Source organism: Solea senegalensis, linkage group LG16 (assembly GCF_019176455.1).
Source record: "Solea senegalensis isolate Sse05_10M linkage group LG16, IFAPA_SoseM_1, whole genome shotgun sequence".
Taxonomy (NCBI): Eukaryota; Metazoa; Chordata; class Actinopteri; order Pleuronectiformes; family Soleidae; genus Solea; species Solea senegalensis.
The window spans coordinates 18,787,586-18,812,023 of record NC_058036.1 but is presented as its reverse complement, the minus strand read 5'-3'; the positions used below and the strand labels follow the sequence as shown (position 1 = coordinate 18,812,023).

The following is a 24,438-nucleotide window of genomic DNA, read 5'->3' as shown; positions in this document are numbered from 1 at the left end:
GATTGCGAATGTAACACAAGTGTAGTATAAGTGAATTGTGTTCCTTTCTGAAAAGAAATGTGGCCATCTTTTTTTTTTTTTTTTAATTATGTGACTCTGAATAATGAAAACTATGGTAAATTGATGCATGACAGACGGCCTCAATATTTTTTTGTGCATTTCATACCCGGTGCCTCTGTGTAAGTACGTGGTTCTATTCATTGTTTCGTTCGGATAATCAGTGCAATGAAAGGAGCCGACATACACCGAAGCCGAAGACGCTGAATCCTGTTAGCGGCGGTGAGCGGCTAAAAGCCAGGCGAATCACAAGATGTATCTGTGCTATCTATCCTGTTAATGGGCTCCGTGTAGAATCTCTTACTGAAGTCTGTGCTCTAATAAAGTGCACTGGAACAAAGGGAGCTTAATCAGTGAGCTGCCTGTGTGCTGCTTTGAATTGAATATGCACAGGGCACTTCATGGAAAGTTTTGCTAAATTGACTGAATCTGAAAGGGTCTTTTTTTTTTCCTTTTCTTTTTTAAGGGGTGGTAAGTTAATTAGGTCGCATTGTTTCATTCTTTCGGCTCATTTTTCACGGACGTGAAAAAGAAAGCAGCGGTCGTTGCATCCGCGCTTCAACTTTGCATTTGAGATGTAAAAGCAGTACGTGATTTCACCTGTGCTGCAGTGACATCAATCATGTTTATTCATAAGTTATCGTGTGAGAGTGAACTGCGGCGGGAGTCATTCATTCACTGACAGATATTTGTGTATGATAACAGGCTACAAAGAGACTCATGCTTTTTGAATTTCTGCCTAACTGAAGGTAGTTGGGGTTTTTTGTGACTGTTTTTAACACCCATGACATCGGTGGCATGTAAAACAAATGTGCCCAAACTTTAATTTACATAATTTGCTTGGATTGCTTCCGGGTTTCATCCACATTAATCTTAACCTCGTTCGTGTTAAAGAAGCTCGGCTGTGACCTTAATTACAAGGTTGAACAAATATCAACATAATTACCTTTTCACGTCACCCAGCACAAACCTGGTATTCTGTACCATTAAAAGAGTCTGTGCCGTATGCTGTTCTATTTCGAGCTAAAGCTGCCAAAAATCCCACAAACAAAGACCCTGTGATGACTGCATTTCATAACGCTAAATGACAAAATAACTTGTGACGTTTCGTGAAGCTCAGTTTCGCTCCGGAGGCGCAGACGGCGGCAAACGTGCTGACGACGATGTGCTCAAACTTTATTTCATAACCAAACACAGATGCTTTGAACGGCGTGGCTGATTTATGTTCGCTGTAGAGCTGCTTTGGATCCTCCCACCACCACAGCGACACACACAGAGGGCAGAGACTGTTCAGCTGCTTTTGATACGTTTTGGAATTTATTTTATTTTCTAATTTGTAACAAAACAGATTGTGATGTAAATTACGTCAATACAATTCAAATGAAATACAGTAAAACCCACGTTCAAATCAGTCTGAACAATCCCCTTAACCTTGATATAATGACATCACGGCCTGCTCATTATTGCACTTTAAAACACAAAAAAAAAGCCACGTCTACATTTCACTTTGTAACACAAATTCCTTTGTTGCAACATTTAAATAAATCATTTGCTGTACATGACGTCAAGATTTTCAATTTAGTTTTTTTTCTACACCAAATATGAATCATGAAAAAGTGTAACTTTTGTCCCATTCACGACAAATTGCCACAGACTCCATAATGAATAATTCCTCCGCTTATATCCACGGGACAAACCAGTGAACCAGAGTAACTGTAACTCCATGCATATCACTGTTAATCCACAGAATTATCATCGGCCTCCATGTTGTTAAAGTGCTTATTATACTGACTTTCAGTGTCACAGAGCCAGGTCAGGTGATGTGTTACTGTAAAATGGTGTAGAATAAACAACGAGCATATTGATAATCCGGTGATGCACTAAAGAGAAATAAAAGAAAATGCTCTTCTTTCCAGTCATGTGCCTCCCTAATTTCAAGTTTTTTTGGAATAGTACCTTCTTTGTTGTGTAATGTTGTTGCTGCTGTGTATGTTGGGGCAGCTTGCACCCATTCTTCTGAGTATCCAACCCCGCTTCCCCACCTTGTTTCCAGGGATCCAGTTCTGTCTCCCCTCCACCTGCAGCATTGATCGGACTCCCCAGCAAACCCCAGGTAAAGCTGCAGCCTGGGACATCCTCCTCCGCTCCACGTGCATACTGCAGGTCATTCACGCTGTGCTGAAAATGCACTTTAAAGAAACATGTTGAACAGAATTGAAGACCTGTTTGAGCGTTTGGAGCACAAACACAACATCTGCGGCTCCTCCGTGAAGCACTTGACCCTCCAGCTGCTGCAGCCCTCCAGTTTCTCCGTTGCACCTGCACTCGACCATAAATCGTTGTAAACTGAGAGCGACTACAGTCCTGACACACACTCCCAATTGCTGAGAGTGCTTTCTTTTCTTTTTTTTCCCCTGCTGTTGTTTGACATATTTACAATTCTGTCACTTTCTAAAAAGCTGCCGGAGACCACGGCGTGACTCAAACGAGAGTTCCGCATGTACGCGTCCATGTCGTTCCCCTGGATGTTTCTCTCATTATCGCCTTTTTTTGGCAAGAAGTTTGGCGTCTCAGACTGCAGCAGCCATATCGCTTTCATGAAACGCATCAGACACGAGCAAAAAAACATCCATCGATCACCAAAAAGTGGCAATGACACGACTTCATCTGCAACCACACTGGTGATGCTTTGTTCCCGCCGGCGATGCATCACAACTCGGTGACACTTTTAAATCCATCCAGAGCGACTAACAATTCACACGCCGTCCCACTATTGTGGTTTACTATTTTTATATTCATCTCTTTATTGTTTCTATCTGCCACCACGGTGACAGTGCCAATAATGGATTCCACCGTTCATCCTCCCCCCTATATCTCTCTCCCTCCCTCACTTCCAGATCATTTGCATATCCTTAACTTCCTGCCCGCAAAACAAACACTGCCGCATTTTCCGTCCACGGTGATAAATCCAGTCGGGGGGAGAGAGACTCTTAATGACGTGTCGCTCAACTCCCGCCATCCCCACCCTCACTTAAGCATTCAAGCCAGTGCTGATAGATAGAGAAGGCCTAACAGAGATGGAGTGCTCGAATCACTACCTTTGTGTCCCGCGTTTATCAGACTGCGTGCGTGCGTGCGTGAGAGAGAGATGAAGTGGAGAATTCACACTGAATACATGCGTCAACGCCCCAAAACAACATCTATCACTTAGGTGTTCACACTGTACTGACTGTGTGTGTTCAAACTTTTATCGAGTGTTCAAACAGCTTCCACTTGCACACAGGAACCCAGAAACTAAGTCACGCGTACTCCTCAGACTCTATGTGACGTTCTGTGTCACATGTTCTTCATTTGTTCATTTACAATCATAGCCGTAAAGTGAAGTGCAATATTTAATATCAAAAGGAAAAGGTCCTTCTTTTTGGTGTGTGGAATGGTCCATGTGGTCGTTTCCTGTCTTGTCCAGTTGGCAATTCATCCATCGACTGGTTAATTTGCTGCATGGATTAAAACATAGATCATTTTTTTGGACTGGTGATTTCAGTCAGAGTGAACGAGTGAATGGGCACGTTAGTTCACTTCAGATTACAAAAAATAAATGCTGGATAATCTTGCCAATGCCACTGCAAGAATTATGACCCCCCCCCCTTTTGCACAGCTGGGTAATAATGGCTCTATTTTGGTCCCCTCCTGCTGAATCATGCCCCCCGGGATGGGTCATCTCATTCATCCCCTGATCTCTCCTCGTTGTGCAAGAGTTCATTCTGTGAATGGAAAACAAAAGTGTGCGTCATTCGCCGCTGCAGCCGAAACGCCTCTCACAGACCAGACGTGTCGAGCTATTTATAAACACAGCCTAAATGTGGGTGTGAGACAGGCCAAGAGGTGCTGTGGGGTGAAGCCGCGCGTCGTTGATCCTTTGTTTTTTCAGTTTAGTTTTAACCACACACTCCTCTTGCTTGTTTGTCTCGTGCAACGTGATTCATTCTCTTCTTTTATCTTTTTTGGAGGCCCTGCGTGACAGATGCATCTCGTTGAGAGTCACCTCTCGATGTTGCTTTGCGCGACGCCTGCGTCGAGCAAAATGGGAACCCGACGCGAGAGTTCAACAGCGATAACCCATAAGTTAACCTGCAGCATGACTCACTGTTGTTCCTCGTTGCCAGCTTCTTCATTTTTTTACTTCCCGTCTTGGCTCCGAGTCGCCTGGCACGTGTTCAGCTTTGATCACAGCACACTTGTGTTCAAACAGTAATAAATAAAGAGAATAAAGATGTGTTCAAGTCTAGAACGCGCGTCTACGACCCAGTCCTCAGTCCACCTCTCTGTGGATTATGTCCATATCCTCATTTGCACTTGAAAGAGAGGGCAATATCCCCCTCTTTCTGCACTGAAATGGACAGAATAAGGAGAGAGGAGAGTCGAGCAGCGCGACTGTTGATTGCTTCCCCTGGTTTCTCGCCGTCGTCCACGTCTGATGAGCGTCGTGTGACAAAGGCTTTGATGTTCTCGAGTACTTTATCGACTTATTCCATTATTCAAACCGTTCTCGTCCCTTAACTGAACGCTGAGCGCGAACAAAAGAGGAGGAAAAAGGGGGATTCTACAGTGGAGTGGCGAAGAGGCAATTTGAACAGAGTGTTCTTACCAGCCAGGAGCTCGGATCGATAAAATGATCGGGAACAATTGAGACACAAAAAACTGCCCGAAATTAGGCTCATACACACGTAACAACAAGCAGTGATTCATAAAGTTGTTCCAAGTCGCTGAATGCCCCATCAACACCGTTATTCTGATAACGATTGCAAGGTTAATTGCAATTCATCAAAGTCCTTTAAATGATATTATATGGAGTCTGCGCGATATATTTCCAGATACATGCACATCTCGAGAATATAGTGCAACCGTTTGCACGTAGCGCGTGCCACTGTGCGGGGAAATAAACGTTTAAAACTTCAGACACAATCAGTCGTAGAACAGCACAGCGAGATCCCAAAGGCAGAGACGCTTCATTACTAATTGCTCAGCGCTAATATGTGAAAATAACAACCAGCAATCATGTGGCTGAGAGAGAAGAAGGGAACATTTAGTGTTGTTGTTTTTCTCTCACTGTCGACAAACCTCAAAGCAGCTGATCCTACGAACGGCGAAGTGTAATCCGGATTATTCCTTTCTGTAATAGGAGATGTGTTGTTGTTTGACTGACACTATTTCACTTCATGACAGATTCCTTCCTTAGTATTCACATGGCCACTCAGGGATGAGTTACAGCAGTGTGTATAAATCTGCAGCAGATTATACAGTGACTCCTACTTATTTTAACCCTTTAGGTTATAGATAGAAATTTCAAATTTAACATAGCAGTGTTTTTTCTAAATAAACCTTTTTGTTTTTCTAAATTGTTAAAACAGTATTTAAACATGCAGTAAATTGTAAAAAAAGGCCCAAAGCACTTTGTTACAGGACATTTTCTGGTCCTTTTTATGGTTAAAATAAGCTAAAAGAAAATAAAAACAAAGGGTTAGATGTTAAGGAGCAATCATATATTTTTAGACAATAGCTCAAATGTCATTTAAGTTCCTAGAAAATGTACTTTAGCTCACATTCACAGGTTTTTCATAATGAACGTGATACAATATATTGTCCTTTATTGTCTCTGTGGAAACATTTGTCTTGATCTTAAGTGCTGCCTTTACCAATAATGCTTCCACCATAATTATACATCTGTATTTTACATTTATCATCACTGTCAGTAAAAAATATACAGATATAAGAAACTGCTAACACATTACATGAACAGTGTGGTAATAGTATAGTAATAATTGAGTTATTTTTATAGTGATCACGTGTGTGTAGGATAAGGGAGGATGAATTTCAACGTTGGATTTTGATTCCCAGACATTTTAATAGCAAAGTAATACACCAGTAATTCTCATTATCAAGTTATTGTCTGGATATTACTTTAGAAATAACAGAATATTACTGTAATAATATCTTTATATTACTCCATCATTGAACTTTTTAACTATTATATCATTCTACCTTTTTATTTTTCCAGCCATCACCTACACACCTAACTACAAGAAGACCCCGCCTCCGGTCCCCCCGCGCTGCACCCCCAAACCCCTCATCTCCATCACGGCCCAGAGCAGCACCGAGTCCACGCAGGACGCGTACCACGAGGCGAGGCTCCCTCACGGCGGGATGTGGGCGCCCGACGGCCTCAGTCTGGGGCTCGCCCCGGGCAGGGCCCTCTACAACTCCACTGACAGTCTGGACAGCGCCAAAGCTGTGACTATAGCCATGGAGGCGGCCGGAGTCATGGCTGGGAAAAGACACCCGTCCACAGACAGCCACAGCTCGGTGCTGACCTGCGACAAGGCCATCCTGGTGTCCAGGGCTGAGGAGTATCTCAAGACCCCTCGATCGTCGATAGGCATACAGGTCAGTCTTGTCTCCATGTGTGAGGGCGAAGCAGTAGACGACAGATGGATTACAATGAAATTCTTGGTTGTGGTCGGCCTGGTCCTCCATTTTTTGAGACAAAAACTCAAACAAATGTTATGTCAAATCTCAAATTTAACTCCAATCTGGTGTTCATGTACAACTACAGCGTTTTGCTTCATTTTAATTTGTTAATACACTGTTTTTAACATGCAGTAAACTGTAAATAACTGCCAGATATTGAAAGTTATTCTGGAAAAAGGAAAAAAGAACTCACTCACAGGACATTTTCTGGCCCTTTTGAGGCTTAGGTGTTAAAGGGTTAATGTTATAATGGTGTTTGACCGCTCGTCATCCGGGATAAATAGAACATCCTGAGTTAAACACAGTGCTCGAGCAAAGATATAAACAATATACAACAGTTTAGAATCATTTATTTTAAGGTAAATTCAAAATTTCATGTTTAAAGCCACTTGCAATAATTTCCATTTCAAGTTCAAGTTCAAGTCAACCAGTCATCGTTTGAAATAATTGTGATTTAAATTTTGACCCAAATAAGCCCCTTCTCACAACCACACGCCAGAAAACACTCACACAAACACACGTGCATTCGACTCAGAAATAGTGCACTATTATTCCAGTGGCTAAAAATAGCAGGAGTGAGTCATATTACTGCAATCCGTCATTTAAAATTCAACCCGTGCAGGAGCAGCCTCTGTAGTGAACGATATCTCACAACATGGTTTACTCACTTCCTCTCACTCACTACAATCCGTTCCATCCACTCTTTCACTCTGTCCCTCTCCGTGTGTTTCTCTGTCTCCGTCCACCTCGCATTTGACTTGCTCATTCGGGTCTTTAACAGCGGAGCTGAGGCTCCGGCGGTGTTGATGGTGTCACGTCACAGTCTGAAGGTCACAGGTCTGCTGCGGAACAAAAGACATCTGTGGCTGCTCACATCAGCATCTCACACGCACGCATCAAAGTTACCTTCAGAACACGAAGAGACATCTAATATTTCCCTCCGTCTTATTACTTTGGCGGCACATACAGTCTATTCTCTTTCCCGCGCATTAATCCATACGTGCGCACACTCACTCACGTCTCCGCCGACTTGTCCAATTTACTCAGGCGAGTGCAAAAGGTGGAGCTGACAAACCTTTCAAATATTTGAAGAATTAAATCAGACCACTCCATTAATCTTAGCCCGGCAAGTGTATGAATGTCACCGGGTGCTAATCAGATTTCTTGTAAAATAAATCATACGCACCTTAAGCTCGTGTTGAGGAAGTCCTTTGGCTGGAGATCTGTCCAACTTCCAAATACCAATGCAGCTCACCGACTCCGCCCCAATGCCTGATTTGAGTGTGCAGGGCAGTTAGGGGGCGTGGTCTGGTAGTGAAATCTGACACCAAGTAGCAGCAGGGTCTAACAAGGTGTGTTTCGCCTGTATTTAAAAAAGAGAGGGAGGAGTCAGTGACAATGAGCCGTTGGAGATAAACGCAGAGTCTTTTTAACTGATCTGCAGTTGGGAGTCAAGCCGTGCTGGAACTGGGTAGTGGAAAAGTGCCATAAAGTAGTCGATGTGTTTGCCCAGAGGGGCAGTAGATATGCAGATTATTACCTGGATCAACAGCTAACATTACTAGATACCCATATACACTAGTTTTCACCTGAAGAAAGTGGTTTAGATGAATAAGGATTAAGAGAAACTTGATGAACACTAAGATCTACACATAATAGTATGTCAAGTGGAGACATAACTCTGCTTCTGACAGGGAAGTAACTCATGTGCAAAGACTCAAAGGAGAATTAAAACATTAAATGAAATCATTGATCATTGAAGAGACAACGGCTATTGTCGAGTAATTCATCAGAACATTTTTTCATTTTTCAAAAGCTCTGTGTAACTTCATGCCCATATGGTTGCTGGGTAGTTTGTCACTAGACACCATTTCAGGATCGCTGCCTGAGATAACGATGCTGTACTTGTCAAACACTGATTTATCTGTTGCAGATAGCATCAGTTGACCTCATTACATCAGTCAGTGTGCTTCACCTGCAAATGGAGGATCTGTAAATTACCTTCAGTCATCCCGCCTCTGCATTGATCCGCTGTTTTCCTCTTTTATAACCCCGTGTCTCCAAAGGTTAAAGCATATTTAATCTCTGATCACGGACCGTGTCCCCCAGTGGTCCCTACATCACGTTGATCGCGGCACTTTTTGCCACAAACATGTTTGCGTCCGGTGGATTGTTTACAGAAATGGTTTCTAATTGGAGACATAATGAGGTCGCGTGAAGAGGAAGCCCGAGCGTTTAACCTGAAACAATCGACGGCTGCGCGACAAAAGTCACCAGGTGGTGTTTTCCATCAAAGGCACAGTGGCTTCACTTCGCTGAGGCTCACAGTTTTCACACCTGTGCTGACGCCGTCATTGTGATTACTGATGGTGTGCATATTTATATAAGTATGTGTGTGTGTGTGTGTGTGAGAGAGAGAGGCCATATTCACTAGAGTGCCGTAGTGAATATGCAAATCAGACTGTCTGACCCCTTATTCACTCTTCATCCATCGCACTCGTTCAAATTCATTCTCTCTTCATATCATGGCCTTTGTTCACCTTCTCACACCTTCTTTTTTGGCTTATTTTAACCATAAAAGGGCCAGAAAATGTCCCGTGAGTGAGTGATGTTGCCCATAGTTCCAGAATAATATATATCTGGGACTTATTACAATAGTGTATTAACAATTTAACCCTTAGCGCTCACACCTCTTCTTCCGTGTTGTTGAGTCAAGCTTATGATTCATTTGATATCGCAATTTTAATCGTGCAGAAGTCACAAAACAGAGCGTTCTTTACTTTTCTTTTTGTTCACAAAAACCGGCCAAGTGAACTTTGACCTGTGACGTTTGGAGTACTTTTTTTGCTCGGGTGTGTATAGTTGTGTAAATTGGTTGTGCTGAAAATATATTCTAAGGGTTCAAAATTAATTTTATTTTATTGAGAGAAAAACAGTGTAAAACATATTTAAAATAATATTTGTTTGATTTTATTTGTCTCAATTATGTGCAGGCGTTTTTCCAACTCTCTCCTCTCTGGTGACAAAGACGCTGATTCCGATAAAACAAAGCGTTGCGTTATTACAATAATGCAGAGTGCGCTTGTGTAAAGTGTAAGTGAGGCCTTTAGAAACACTCTAAAGGCCTCACTTACACTTTATTTCTGGATGGTTTCTGCAATCGTTCTGGTGGCAAATGCAGGAATGACCGTCCTGTGACAGACATTTAAGAAATATAAGCCGCGATATAAAGACGCTAAATGAAAAGATGTGTTTCTATGGCAGCTACATTCAAAAGGAAAGATGTAGGTTTGATATCAAAAGCATTTCTGATGCAGACAAAAACAAACTCTCAGTGGGCACTAAAGAGAAAAGACTGAAAAGACAAAGAGAGGCTTAAGACAGCAAAGACAAAGACTGTGACAGTAAGCCAGAGGGACAAATATGAACGCTGGACAAACAGAGATAAAAAGGAAAGAGATGAGAAAGTGCAGGGACACGGAAGAAATGACTGTCAGGGGAAGCAAAGCAGCTGAGCTCTGTCAGGGTTTCCGTGAGACTGGAGACGTGTCGAGCTCTGGGGAGCAGACAGAAATGAAGACACTGTGAGTCTGGGTCTGCGGGGTCATGATCTCAGCCACTTGGGGGGCAGAGAGGATCATCATCAGATGATTTGTCCAGAGGATTCTGGAGGGGTTTCTTTTCCAGGCGACTTTGGGGCAAAACAACAAGGTGCTCTTTGCATTGTGTGGACGTCAAACTCGTCCTGCAGACACAGAGCTTCATTTGCAATCACTTGAATAATGCATTTCTAGCCGAGTCCGAGTTTTCCTTCCGCCTTTGGCTCACGACGCAAAATATCTGTCTCTCTCGCCTCTGAATAACGTCAACTGAGACCAAGCTCATTCCATCACCGCCTCTCCCCTGCACTGTAACCTACATTAGCAGGAACATTCATAGGAATGTGTGCCTAAAGCTTAGAAACCATAAACTGTGTTCTCTTTGTGATTTGACAGGAAGTTCACAGGAGTCACAATCCCGGCTGTCAATCACACAGGTGTCTGTTTTCCTTTAAATGGCACAATCATGTTCTAATGAGGGAGACGTCAAACTAACAAGCTGAGGCTGTTAACTCGTACTGATGTTATATTTCCCATAGACTTCTATTCAAAGCGTCCGAGGTAAAACAAAATGCTAGAATGGTGAGAGTGAGCTAATCTAGTCATGCTATGGACTTTAAATGAATTCTTTTTTACACTGAGCAGTGCAACATACACAACACATCCCCTTACATTGTTATAATAGCTACCGTAGATATCCTAACATCCTCCATAGTAAAGCTCTTCCATCTCGTTGCCTTTGGAGCCTCCATAAATCACCGAGTGTTTACTTTCTGACAGGCCCTGTACAGTTAAGGTGCTCCGTCTGGTCCCAAACCAATAAACCCAATAACACGGGGGAATCGTAGCTCAGGTAATGAGAAGCACTGTTGGTTTGTATCATTTCTTTGTATTAGGTGGAAGCAGCCACCGACTCGGAGTCTGAAAGCAAAGGCTCGCCCGAGTATCACTCTGTGGGGATCCAGGTGGAAGACGACAAGAAGGGGTAATAATTCAAACCTCATTAGAGGAGCCAAATCTTTCTTATTTATCACAATTTTTTTTACGAACAAATGCCCAATTGCTGCTGCTGTTATTTGTCATCCTGGTTTGTGTTGCTGTGTCGCAGACAGGGCCGGTTCAAGCGCTCCAACAGCGTGACCGCAGCAGTGCAGGCCGACATGGAGCTGGAGGGCTTCCCCACCATGGAGGACAAGGGCCTGCAGTTTGGCGGGGGGTTCCAGCGTCACTCGGAGCCCAGCACACCCACGCAGTACGGAGCGGTGAGGACCGTGCGCACCCAGGGACTGTTCAGCTACCGTGAGGATTACCGCACCCCCACTGAACCCACCAGCCCCAGAGAGGCGACCAGCGAGGCCCCCTGGCAGCTGGAGCCGCCCTCCCCGCGGGAGAGCACGGTGCTGTCGGTGGAGTCCGGCCGGGCGTCCCCGTCCCTGCGCAGAGACGGCACCTGGTTCATGCAGCTGCTCCACGCGGAGACCAAGAGGATGGAGGGTTGGTGTAAAGAGATGGAGGCGGAGGCCGAGGAGAACGACCTGACGGAGGAAAGTGAGTCGCCGCTGAATATTTCTGATTCTGAAATCCTGTGTGTGTGTGTGTGTGTGTGTGTTCCCCTCTCTTTAATATGCTGCGTGTGTGTGTGTGTGTGTTTCAGTCCTGGGCAAGATCCGGAGTGCAGTGGGAAGTGCTCAGCTGCTCATGTCTCAGAAATTCCAGCAGTTCTACTGGCTCTGTCAGCAAAACCTGGTGAGAAACCAATGGAATGATCACAAATGTTGACAGTATAGATTACAGATTGAAGCATACGACTGTAAGGAAAGATCCCACGCTGAATTTACTTAAACTTTTGAGTTTGAAGATAATTGTTTGATTATGAATGTGCTGTAACCTTCCACTGAATCAAAACTCCCTGGATGCGTCATTGATTGTGGAAAGCAACACTTCAGTGAGTCAAAAGCTTGTCTGTGTGTTGTTCCATTCCAGAGTTAAGAAACACAAACAGGGCAGAGGACTTTTCCCATCACTTGCTTTTATCGATCCGGTACCAAATACACACAATATTTCACATGGAGTGTGTTTGTAGTTACAGAAGAAAGCGATTCTCGTGCTTCACAAACTACTCGTTCAGGGGGAATGAGAATCACGCGGGGGACATAGTGCCGTAGCATTTCACGTTTACTAGATCATCAGCAACCCTTAATGTCAAGGTCAGATAACGTTTGGATGGAACCAGCCACGACCATCACACCATCACGAACGTGACAGCAGCGACCTTCAGCAGCCACCTTCTCTAAATGTCACGGGGTTTAGAGTTGGAGCGCGTGTCACAGTGTGGACACGTGGCATCACGCCGAGCCTGGTTGGAAAACACCCGCCATTCCCTGGAGTGTGGGTGCGACAACGCAGTGAAAGAAATTAGAAAGTGACACACAACAAAAAGACAAAAAACAGAAAACCCGCACACTCGGCACCGTTGCCTTGTAAATGTCCAGAGTTCAAACTCGTGACCTTGCTATTGTTAGTCATGTGATCTTTAAAGGTCCTGAAGAAATGGCACAGGCTCGTACCATAAGACCAGGGATACAGAAAGTGTGTTGTTTCTGACTTCTCTGGGTTTGTAGACCAACCTCGAGGACGTGGACGTGGATCCATGTTCCAGTCACACACATGGATTCATATATTCTTTCATCAGACATTGTTTTGTTTGTTTTGTGGGGTTTTTTTCATGTCACCGAGCGGTCGTTTGTGATTAATCACAGCCACATTTACAGATAATGTTCCTAAGTGTTGTTTGAAAACAGCTCATGCTTTTTTAAGATAATCTCTTCACCAGTTACACAGATGGTGCCTAATATTGTTTTGGTTTAAAATCTTACACACTAACACTTGTTACCTAAAAAAAAAAGCACAGATTCTCGTGACTCATTGAAATCAGAGACAACGAGGCGCTCGGAAAAATCTGATGTTCAGTGATGAATAGGACCCGACTGACAAAGGCACTTTATTATGTCAGAGCTCATCCATGAAACGAGAAAGTGCACAGAGAGCAAATGCCTCTGCCAACACTCAAGGGCTCAAACCAATAACCAGCCTTTTCTCCTAACTCTGCTTTTTCCTCATATTCTGCCCGGCATAATATTTATTTTATGATGACTACAACAACACAGAGGACTGTACAGTTACTGGGAAAAACAATATCAACCCTTAAAATGACTTAACAACACAAAATCTGGATCATAATCCTCATCTGCAAAAGTTAAATATTGGGGTTTTTTCCCCATAAAATGCAGATTCTCAATAAAAGTGCTGCTTTCCGCTCTCTTAAATTGGATCAACACCAAAACTTCAGGGTTTGCTCATCCTCATCCGCCAAACCTGAAGAAATTGACGCAGTATTTTTTGAATTCATCCTGGTAACAGAGCAGGAAACATCATCCCATCCTCTCATCCATCATTTCTACCACTGGTTTTGATGAATCTGATAAGGCCATCTAGTGGACACACGCTGCAGTGCAGCTAAGACTGCTGGCACTGTTGGTGAAAGTCGTTGGTGACAGTCTCACCTGCGTCCTCCCCCCGCCCCCCTCCCCCCTCACGTGTAGGACCCCAGTGCCATGCCGCGGCCCACCTCTCAGGACCTCGCCGGGTTCTGGGACCTGCTGCAGCTCTCCATCGACGACGTCACCATGAAGTTTGACCAGCTGCAGCAGATCAAGGACAACAACTGGAGGCCCGTCGACAGCCCGGAGAAGAAGGTGAGGAATGTGAGAGGAGTTTGTGTGATAATCCTGATGTTGAAGAGCAGTGGAGCTCATTCAGGGGCTTAATATGACAAGAAGAAGAAGAAGAAAGGGGTTTTTTTGGTCTAAATTTAAGGGTGGCTTCTAAAACTTTACTCTAATTATTCCCCAAGGGAGGGAAAAATAGAAAAATATCTATCTTGTGTGTGATGTACTGGCTTCTTATTATAAAACACTGTTTAGCATATTACGATGTAACGCTGCTCTACGTTCTTTATGCACATTTTAAGGGCTAATTGGCTATTTCTTTTATTTTGGATCAAGTATGGATCACTCTGGGGATGTTCCTTGCATAAATTAACAAATCTCACACCCGAAAAATTTCCGTACACTGCTTTAACAAAAACACTTTTTAAAGGACCATTACAACCACTTCAGAATCTTTTTTTCTCTCCTCCTTCTTCTCCTTCTTAAAGCAACCAGCTCCAGTACCAAAGAAGACAGTTCGACAGAGGAGCGTAGTGACCAGGGAGAAATCCTTGGACCTTCCAGACAGGCATCGACAGGAGGCTCGTCGAAGGCTCATGGCGGCCAAGAGAGCAGCCTCTTTCCGGCAGAACTCAGCCTCGGAGCGAGCGGACAGCATCGAGATCTATATTCCCGAGGCTCAGACTAGACTTTGAGAAGACAGGGTCAGGGGCCGACGCGTCTCCCTGCTCCCACGTTCAAACAACTTCAAAACTAGCCTTTTTTCTAGACTGCTACTCTCTTTACTCTTCCTTTATCCATCTGTTGTCTGATCTGGATTTGCCATCCTCAGTAATCATCGTCATCATCGGTCTGCAGGATGTGCCAAGCCTCTCCTCCCATCGCCCGAGTACGTGTTAGCAGAGATGTGTGTCTGACGTGGGTCCGGTTGGGTTTCTCCGTGGTTTGCTGGTGATCCCGATACTCGGCCTGTACAAGCTCTCTCTCATCCGATGTCCTGGATGTGGGTACATCTGTAGTTTTTCAGCATTTGCAAAGTGCCATTTAAAAAGTGCAGCTTTGAAAACCTACCAGCAACTAGGCCTTTGAGCTAAACAAAAAAAAAAAAGAGTAAATGAGAGAATCTATATTTAATTCAAAAATGGTCAAAGTTAGTGAACCTTCGGTATTTTTAGATGATTTAATCTCACGTTGTGACTTTTCCTTTGTTCTTTTTTTGGAGTCAGTGTTAACTACAAGCTAAATATCACAAAAAAAAAAAATGTTGTAAGTTCCAAACTTTGAAAAGTGCCAATGCTTGAAATACCTCAACGATGTGCATGTGGCACTGATCACCTGTTCAAGGTTATTCAGGCAGCCTGTACAAGCTCTGGTCCGGTCAGTGTTGAAAAATGCAGCTTTCTACCCGATGTGGTCGTAGTCAAAGCATCGTTCACGGTCTGGATTGGTGGAAGAACAAGTCGTCTCAGCTCATTCACGTGCACATTTCAAAACTAACTTCCCTATATCTCTCATGTTCCTGTTGCCAACGCTCAAAATACTGACATTTACTTGAAGCAGAAAACATGCAAGTCGTGTGCCAACATTTTTCATTATGTAGAAGACCCAGAAAAAAAAAACCCCAGAAGAAACTATGACGGTTTGTGTAACTCCTTAGATCAAACGCACTTATGCACTTATAACGATTCTCTCTATTTCCAAGGGAAATGTACATATCCAAGTTCACAATAGTACTGTTGTATTTTTGAATTGTGAGGGAAGAATATTCATTATCTGTTTCTTTGTCCCCACCGCATCCACCTGCTCTTGCTATTGCTTTTGACAAATCTAGGTTTGCTGCAGCACTCACACACACACACACACACACACACACTCACACAGTTTGGTTTCCATGACGTCAGAGGACATTACATTCATTGACATTCATTTCCTTAAGCCCCTTTTCCCAGCTCGCCTCGAATCACCTCGGCACGGCACGGCACGCTTTAGGTTGTGTTTCCGCTACACTATAGTACCTCCTCAGCGTGGGCGGAGTCATCACTGCACGGCTGCATGAGACTTCTGTGACTTCGTTTTGCGAATATCGATTCATCTGTCGATTATTGTCACGATTAATGGGAGACAGCGTTAAAAAATGTTGATCAGTGTTTGTCAAACCTGGAAATTATGATGTTTTCGTCCCCGAACCAAAATGATTTAACGTTTTAATGATTTCTTTGTTATCTGGAGCAAAGAAATTAAGAAAATATTCACATTTAAGGAGCTAAAACAATCAGAAATCTTGTTTTAATCATGAGAAAAGCTTCAAACCTATGACTCGATCATGGCACCAGACTCCTCTCCCTGCATAACTGTTGGAGATTAAACCACGTTTTTTGGGGATTGTTAAGTCTTTTTAACTGATCTACTGTTCTGCCATCGTCACGCAGCTTGTTTGGAACGCAAAATTGCCACGTCGTACGTTCCGTGCCGAGGCGAGTCAAGGTAGTGGAAACCTTAACCATAACTACCACTACTGCCCTAACCCTAAACTCATGCTAACCATCACCTTAACATTGAATTTGCATGATGGGGACATTGTCTGTGTAAACACATTCACGTCCCCACAACACTCACACTCCAGGTAAAACCACGGACCACAGGTAACGCGGTCGCGATCCTCCTTAACATCAAAACTATCTGCACTACTACCACTTACTCCAGTTAAAGAAGGAGCTTTGTAATATAAGAGTTCCCGTGTCGCTGAACGTGGAGCCAAGCCTTATCGTAAATGCACTCGCTCCCTCTAGGAAGAAACACTGAGACTAATGAAAACAAACTGAGGCAACCTTTGACCTTTGGTGTCCGGGCAGACGTGTTTGTGATGTTTGTTTTTTTTAAACATCACGTTGTTATTGGCCTCTCTGATCGCCGCTCAGATGCTGCAGTGCAGTCGAGAGACACCCGGTTGCACCAGCTCTTTGTAAATCCAACCGTAACGTCAGTGTGTGACGTCACACAAACTGACATTTCCTGCATACATTTCTAAATAAAGTTTAGTGTTTAAAGATTTAAAGCCGGACGAGACGTGGTCGCTGAAGAAATGTGTCGGATATAAGCATGAGCCCAGTTTTTTACGGTGCAATCCAATTCGATAAAGTTATAAATGAACCTTAAACAAGATACGAATAACTGCAGTGTGTCATGACAGAGTTCAGTCCTGAATGATGATAAAGAACAAAAAGCTCCAGTTCTGCTGCTGCTCCCTCTCCCCTCATACATTTAAATTGCTGATTTAAAGCCCCGAAGTCTGTTGTAAGAACTTTGGATAATCAATTAACAAAACGGTGCTGCCTTTTTGTTTAATCAATACGGTACTAGACAGACTATCAATGCGACATAAGGTCATGTTAGCCGATCGATGCGTCGCTCGAGCAAACTATTATTTTATTTTTTTTACGGCTTTATAAATGTTTGGCTGAGTAATCGTGTTTCATTAAGCACTTGAAGGACATTTTTGTCACTAACGACGTTAAGTACATTTCTGTGAAGTTGACCCGCATCTCACTCACACAGCACATTCTATTTGTTTTGTTACCAAATACAATCAACCACGCACAATCATTGGGTTACTTTTAAGTAAGAACCAATATAAAGGCTCTGACATCATTAGATCTATATATCATCGTATATTCGTGTCTGTTGCCGTGTTCAAACTGACCTTTCCCACCAAGTTCACTTGGCCTTCGTTCAGCTCTTCTTGGCTAACATCAACACCCCACAGCATAAGAGTCCATTATTGACTTCTTTTTAGTTATGATATACTTCTTGTAGCAGAGCGCAGGCATTATTCACTCTCACAAAGCTAATAAGTACTTTTCAGATGAAGTTGCCAAGTAACCAAAGTCTATAATACGACATATTTGAGCTAAAACTCCTCATCAAATGTTATAATTTGTGCTGTTGTTTTAACTGCAGAGGGACCTTTAACGTTATGACAGCAGGTTTCTGCAGAGTGCCAGTCACTTGGCAGAGCATTGACGTCCCCCTGCTGTTGCCACAGTGGCATGCAGACGGCAGAGAGACAGACGAGGCCTGACATATGCTGGCTTAGAGGAGGCGACGGCGCTGCAGCGAGCACCAAACTGCTGGTGTCGTACGCTGGTGTTGCTGCGCTGGGTACATTTTCCTGGCTGTCTGTGACTAAGCAAAGCAGCTTATGTAAGATTTCGGGGTCCTCGGTGAGATCAAGCAAACAACATCCAAGGTCCTTCACAGCTTATGTTGACAGATGCTTTGCTGAATAGTGGCCTTCACTTGCAAAAACACCCCCTAAATCTATCAACAACACTGTACAACTGTATCCTCCACCTTGGTTCAGTTTTTTAAAGCCTTCACATCATTGCAACGAGACCGTAGTTGTAGTTCAACCGCGACTGAACCATTTTTAAAGAGCAAAGAAAGATCCCAAGTGCCAGAGGGAGCGGGAAATGTTGAAAAGGATTTGTGCAATAGAGACACAGGCTGGAGTAGATTTGCAGCTACGCTTAGAAGTAAATTCTGCTTATATCACACATTAGTTTGAAGACAGTTTCCTTTCTGGAGAAAAGTATTACCTTGGTACCTCAGTACCCCTGATCTCTCTGCTGTAACGTTGGGTCAGATGTATCCCCGTGGTTAATCTTCCATCTCTGAGAAGTGTTTTCTTACTCTTTTGTTCAAAAGGAAGTGATTTTTTTTTTGCCATTTTTGGTGCTGAATTCCATTGTTTCGACGTACACTCGTGTGGCATGTGACACTGTGAGGATTCAGCAGTGTTTTTAGTTTAAAGAGGATGGTAATACAACACACTGTCGGTCCAGAGGGCAGGTGACATCGCCCACGTCATTTTTAATTAAATAACTGTGAAAGTGCCATCAGTTTTGACTCTGCAGAGCCACGTGTCCTCCATGTGTTTTGTGTTTAAAGCAGATCACTCCTGCCCTCTCCCCTTCTCACTTCTGTCTGCTTTTCACACGAGAGCCCATGATGTGGAATAACAATAATAACAATAAGAATAATAATTCAAGGGTGTGGGGGGTTTCTTAACTAGCTGTGGAAAAAGCAAACACTTCCTTGAACTTGGAACGTGGAACAACTCTATAATTAGTAGACGAAAGGAGAAAAAAATGTAGTCGTTTAGCTAAAACTATTTTCATCTCTTGTATATCATATCTCTAGTGAGGATGAATATAATTCCAAATATTCATTATTTGTAAAGAAATATATATATATATAGAGATATATATATAAATATATATATATATATATAATATATGCTTCATTGACGACATGACTATTTTCTTCTCTTGCCCATGTCTTCTTGTTTTCATTTTGACTTTGTTATGGTTATTTTATACTGTACGCTGATATGACGGCATGCGAAATATTGATTCTGAATGTAGGCTTTTCCTTTTTGTCACAGACGATGACTCTGTCTCACTGTACGTATGTTTTTTCCTTATGTATGTATGTATTTATTTATTTATTTAAGTCGAGTTACCGTTAATCATCATTATGATTATTATTATTATTATTATTATTATTTAAACAGTTTGAAGCAGCATATGCATTTCCCTCCATTCTTTCCTAGCTGAGCTATCGAAAGATTTTTGCCTCTTTGAGTAGTTTGATCATCGCTGAGGTCATCCAGTGTAAATAATACTGCAATTAAATTTTTGGAGAAAACGTTTGGAAATGTTTTGTCTTTGTGGGTTGCTTTAAAAAAAAGTTGTTCAGACAATTATGATAAAGAATACGGATATTTTTTCAAAATGTCACGAGTTGATTCCAGATCTTATTTCATATCACGAGGCACCAAACTACATTTTGTAGAATATTAGCTGCTCAACCATCAAGCTGTTGCAGTGCTTGGCATTTTTACCAATTTTTCTCCCAAGTGGTGTTTTCTGACTCAAGAAGTAAGTATAACTACAAACTTTAACACTTACATCTCACTGTGAATGAGTCAGAATCAACCTAGGAATAAACCAGACACTGAATCAGATTGCAGTTACTGTAATCTCACACATAAAGAAAACAAAACTTTATACTCAAACTCAGTCCAAAACTTCTGACACTGTGGCGACCTCAAATACAAGAGGCAATGTCGCCCCCTTTTGGCCAAAGAAAGAAATACATGCAATGTTTTCATTTTTCTATTTTGCCTATCGCGTATAACGGAAACTGTGTGTGATCACTTAGTGGATGTTTCTCTATCACACACAATCTCCATCATACAAAACAACTACAGTGATAAGTCGAGACGTATGTACAGTAGAAATATACACAAAAATGATAATTCCTTTTACCGCTTATCAAATTATCTCAAAGGTAAAAAAAAACAAAAAACAACAACAGCCAATGGGGGTCTGGCGTTCGGAGGTCTCGACCAATGAGAGGTGGGGGGCTAGCGGAAGAGGCGTGACTTCGCGACTTCCGCTTTCAAAGTCACATGACCAAATTGAAGTCGTGTGATGTGGATTGTGTTGAAGCTTCAGGCGACTGATGTGTGATGTGATGTGATGTGACTGTTGTGTTCACTGGAGACGCCTCTGTACGCTATGTACTAACTACGGTATGTATCACTAACATGTTCACATTACACAAGGCCTCTGCTAGCCGGGTGTGTTTGTGCTAAGTTTGCTATGTTGTCCTTTTGTTTACATTGAAACGCCGTGCTACGTTTGATTTGAGCTACTTAGCTCAACTTTGCTAGCTTACGCGTATTGTTTGAGAAACAACACTGTTGTTCCCGAGTTGCTAAAGTAACGTCGTGGTGTTTGTCACAGCTACAGAACGTGTTAGCTTGGAAATAACTGTTCAACGGAACCAGTTGTTTGTAGCAGAGCGTCCCTAAACCACAGGAATTCAAGGCACTCTTGCTAGCAGTGCCATATTATATCTGGTTCGTGTTAACTCGTGTTGTGTTTTCCTTCATCAGCTTTGAGTGGACCATGTATGGTCCACAATCCCATGTGCAGCAGAGCTTCAGTCCATCCTAACTCCAGTGTCCTCCCTCCGTCACCATGGATGCTGACCAGCCACTCAGCCCTCTTCCCCAGCCCAGTGCACACTATTTCCAATGGGACTATCGCCTCCAGGTTATTAGCCTGGGATTCGGATTCTACGCAGCAGCATTCCTCCTCTCCCACCTCCTCTCTGCGGCTCTGTCCAGCACCTACAACTCCCTGCTATCTAAGGAGAAAGTCTTCTGGAACCTTGCAGCCACTCGGGCCGTGTTTGGCATCCAGAGTTCTGTAGCAGGCCTCCGGGCGCTGACCGAGAACTCTGTGTTGGCCAGAGACAGAGTGACGGGTCAGGAGGACTGGTCGTGGTTCACTATCCTAACAGCCACGGGCTTCTTCGTGTTTGAGAATGTGGCACTTCACGTCTCCAGTGTGGTGTTTTGGTCGTTTGACGGCCCACTGGCGACGCACCATTTCTTCGCCCTCGCGGGGTATGCAGGGGCGGTTGTGTGGGATTTCACTGGTCACTACCTGCCCATGGTTACTCTGCTGCTGGAGATGAGCACACCGTTTACCTGTGTATCCTGGATGTTACTGAAGGTGAGAGACATTTCTTGTTAATGCAGTTACTTTATAACTGATAAATAACTGATAACATCACTAGGTTTCAGTTCCTATTGTGCCTTGTGAACCACACTGTTGCACAGAGGAAGTTTCAAAAAGAAAAAAGGATTGAGTTACGACCTTCTAATGCTGCTTTCACATGTGCACTGATCTCTGGAGATTTTTATGTATGAACACAACTGACTGCAGAAGTCGCTTCAGAGATTCTCCTGCCAGGTATATTTTCCAGTCATAGAGAACTCCTTTTGAGAACCTAGCAAATAAAAACTCAAGACAATCTGAGTATCCTCCTGTAAACTCAAGTCAGTTGCCGCTCCATTTATTATTATTGGCAATACAGGTCTGTAAAAACAACGCATAAAGTTTTTTAACAACATGTACTTTCACCCCGACAGGCTGGCTGGGCACACACTCTGATCTGGAGAGCCAACCAGTGGGTGATGATCCATATGTTCCACTGTCGCATGGTCCTCACCTACTACATGTGGTGGGTAACCTTCACCCACTGGAGTGACATCAATGCTCACATGGCCCTAGCCCATCGGCTGCTCTACTACACTGGCCTCGCTCTGCTCACAGTGGTCCTCAATCCCATGTGGACACACAAGAAGACCATGCAGCTGCTCAACCCCGTGGACTGGAACTTTGGCAACAAGTCGGTTCCCCTGAATGGTGCCGTACGCGGCCAAACTGGAGTTAGACCTGTTAAGCCTCATGCAAGCTGAGGGCCACAACAAGGTCATTTCTTATCTGACTGATGCCATATTTGCTTTTAATAGTTTTTCGTTCAGAATTGACGTGTGAACTGACTGTAGCCTTTTTACAATACAATAGGACCTCTTTGCTCCTAGATACACATTCCCTCCCATCAGGTTTTATAATCAAGCAGTGGGTTTTTTTTTTTTTTTTAATTGTGTGAAGGAATGAATATTTATTTTACCCGTTTTTACCTCTCAGCAGTGTGGCTGCGTAACATTGTGAAATGGGGCACTGCTTGCATTTGTCAAATTCAGGACAGTGTGTTGTGAAACATCCAGTCTGGTCGGTTCATTTACAGAGGGGGAAGAATAGAAAGTGCCTTGACTGAGAGAACATACCACTGTGACACCAACAGTCAAATCTGGATTGTTTTTTCTTGTTCCACGTGATTTGAAAAATTCACAAAAATATGTAGTGTTTAAAGAAGTGAAAAAAAATATCCACTTTGTCATTTCGATGGCTCATATTTTGGGCCGTAGCCTACCCCCCAAGATAGTTAAGTAGCTCTTACCTAATCCTGCTAAAACATACATCCTTGTATGTCGTAAGAGCCATTCACACACACACACACAGACATGAAAATCTGAATCGTGGAAGTGAGATGAAAATTCAGCTTGAAACATTTGTAAGATTTGGTGAAGCTACGTAACAAGTACAGTATTTAAACATTTCTATCCTGTCATGTTTGAGTGGGTTTTTGCACTCTCTGTCTCTCTCTTTGCAAGCACAGCTGCGTCTGGTTTGTCACCGTTCATGGTGAGGTCCAGTGATTCCGTTAAGCAAAAGAAGACGAGTAGTATCATGTTGTGTCTTGCTCTTCCTCAGCACTGGTTTAAAAAGAAGAAAAAAGAAAAAAGCCAAGTAGTATAGTCACAACAAGAATGTGGTCTTTGTCACCTGTAGAGCCAGTTGTGCTTTTACAACAGACATAATTGTATTATCAGCACATGAGTTGCAGTTAAAACATCCACTTCTGAAGGTCTCTCACTGGAACTTGTGGAGCGGAGAGTTGTGGATTATTAAATCTGTCTAGTCGTCATGGTTCACTTTAATATTTTTCTGACTGGATCCTCTTTCTGATCCTTTTACCTTTTATCACTCACATTTCCCAGAGTCTATGCTGTAGCAGTATTTCTACCATACAGTACCTCCATAATTAGTTATGCTAATACGCTCTAGGGTTTAGTTTTGTTTTTATGTGTGGATTTATAACTTCAAAGAAAGAAGAAGAAGAAGAAGAAAAAGGAGGAAATGGGAAATGATGGATGCCATCAGTGTTTTAAAAAACAACAAAAACCAAAGAAGTGATATAACATTTGAAAATATTTTATCTTCATCAGTTAATAAACAGAAATGCAATATGTTTTTTTTTTTCTCTTACTGTACATGAAATTACTAACATCAGAGAGTGTTGTATTTCCTTTTTGAATAACACAACATAACACCCTGGAAACACTGCATTGTAACATTGCACAGTAGGTGGAGAACAAACTGCCTGTTCACATTGTGTTTTTGTTGGGGAGTACTTTGATTTGATTTGCATACTAAAAATGGTTTACTCACACAATACTATTGTGTTTTGTCTTTTGTTTCGTATTTTGTATGTGTGTGTGTATTAAGGTTGTGCATCGGCCTGTAGGTGGCAGCAGAGGAGAAAAATGGTCTCAGGATTAGAGGCTTTGGTGTGGACACACTTGCTTCCCACTTTAAGGTTTATTTCCTCCAAAAAAACAAAGCAGCATGTTTAAAATCAGGATTGTTGTTTAGAATAATTGTTTCTGAGATACATTATAACGTTGCGTGAAGATTTTTCCACTTGCAGAATAATTTATTTTGGGGTTTTTGGGGTGTGGGATGTTTCAATTTTATTTGGAACAAAATTCAAATTAGTAGTTGAATGCTGGAGTATTTATTCATGTATATATATGTATATGAGAGAGCTGTAACTGTTGCTTATTTTCTCGATTAATTGAGTAATCGTTTGGTCCATAAAATGTCAGAAAACGACGATCCGTTTCTATCAAACCTGGAAAATGATGATGTTCTCAAATGTTTTGTTTTTGTCCATAAACCAAAATTATTCACTTCTCGTGATTATATGGAGCAAAGAAATGAATATGAAAATATTCACATTTAAGATTCAACCCGAAACAATCG

At 42.7% G+C, this 24,438-nt stretch overlaps 2 protein-coding genes across 2 annotated transcripts in view; both read left to right on the top strand.

Annotated features, from left to right (window-relative positions):
• dlgap2a (discs, large (Drosophila) homolog-associated protein 2a) overlaps positions 1-15,694 on the top strand; it is a 135,599-nt gene extending 119,905 nt beyond the window's left edge. Inside the window, exons 9-15 of the mRNA XM_044046822.1 lie at positions 2,111-2,170; positions 6,116-6,501; positions 11,081-11,169; positions 11,293-11,732; positions 11,839-11,930; positions 13,787-13,939; positions 14,401-15,694. Of these exons, the coding sequence (XP_043902757.1) occupies positions 2,111-2,170; positions 6,116-6,501; positions 11,081-11,169; positions 11,293-11,732; positions 11,839-11,930; positions 13,787-13,939; positions 14,401-14,607 (1,427 nt within the window). The 3' untranslated portion in view covers positions 14,608-15,694. The remainder of the gene's footprint in view (positions 1-2,110; positions 2,171-6,115; positions 6,502-11,080; positions 11,170-11,292; positions 11,733-11,838; positions 11,931-13,786; positions 13,940-14,400) is intronic.
• A 4,694-nt stretch (positions 15,695-20,388) lies between these two features.
• On the top strand, positions 20,389-23,848 carry cln8 (CLN8 transmembrane ER and ERGIC protein). Its single transcript, XM_044048318.1, has 3 exons — positions 20,389-20,507; positions 20,874-21,498; positions 21,918-23,848. The coding sequence occupies exons 2-3, from the start codon at positions 20,959-20,961 to the stop codon at positions 22,245-22,247; spliced, it is 870 nt and encodes a 289-aa protein (XP_043904253.1). The 5' UTR covers positions 20,389-20,507; positions 20,874-20,958; the 3' UTR covers positions 22,248-23,848.
• The last annotated feature ends 590 nt before the right edge of the window (positions 23,849-24,438 follow it).

Coding starts and splice junctions, on each gene's coding strand:
- cln8 (XM_044048318.1), top strand. CDS start 20,959: ATGGATGCTGACCAGCCACTCAGCCCTCTTCCCCAGCCCAGTGCACAC. Junction 21,499..21,917: donor TATCCTGGATGTTACTGAAG/GTGAGAGACATT, acceptor TCACCCCGACAG/GCTGGCTGGGCACACACTCT.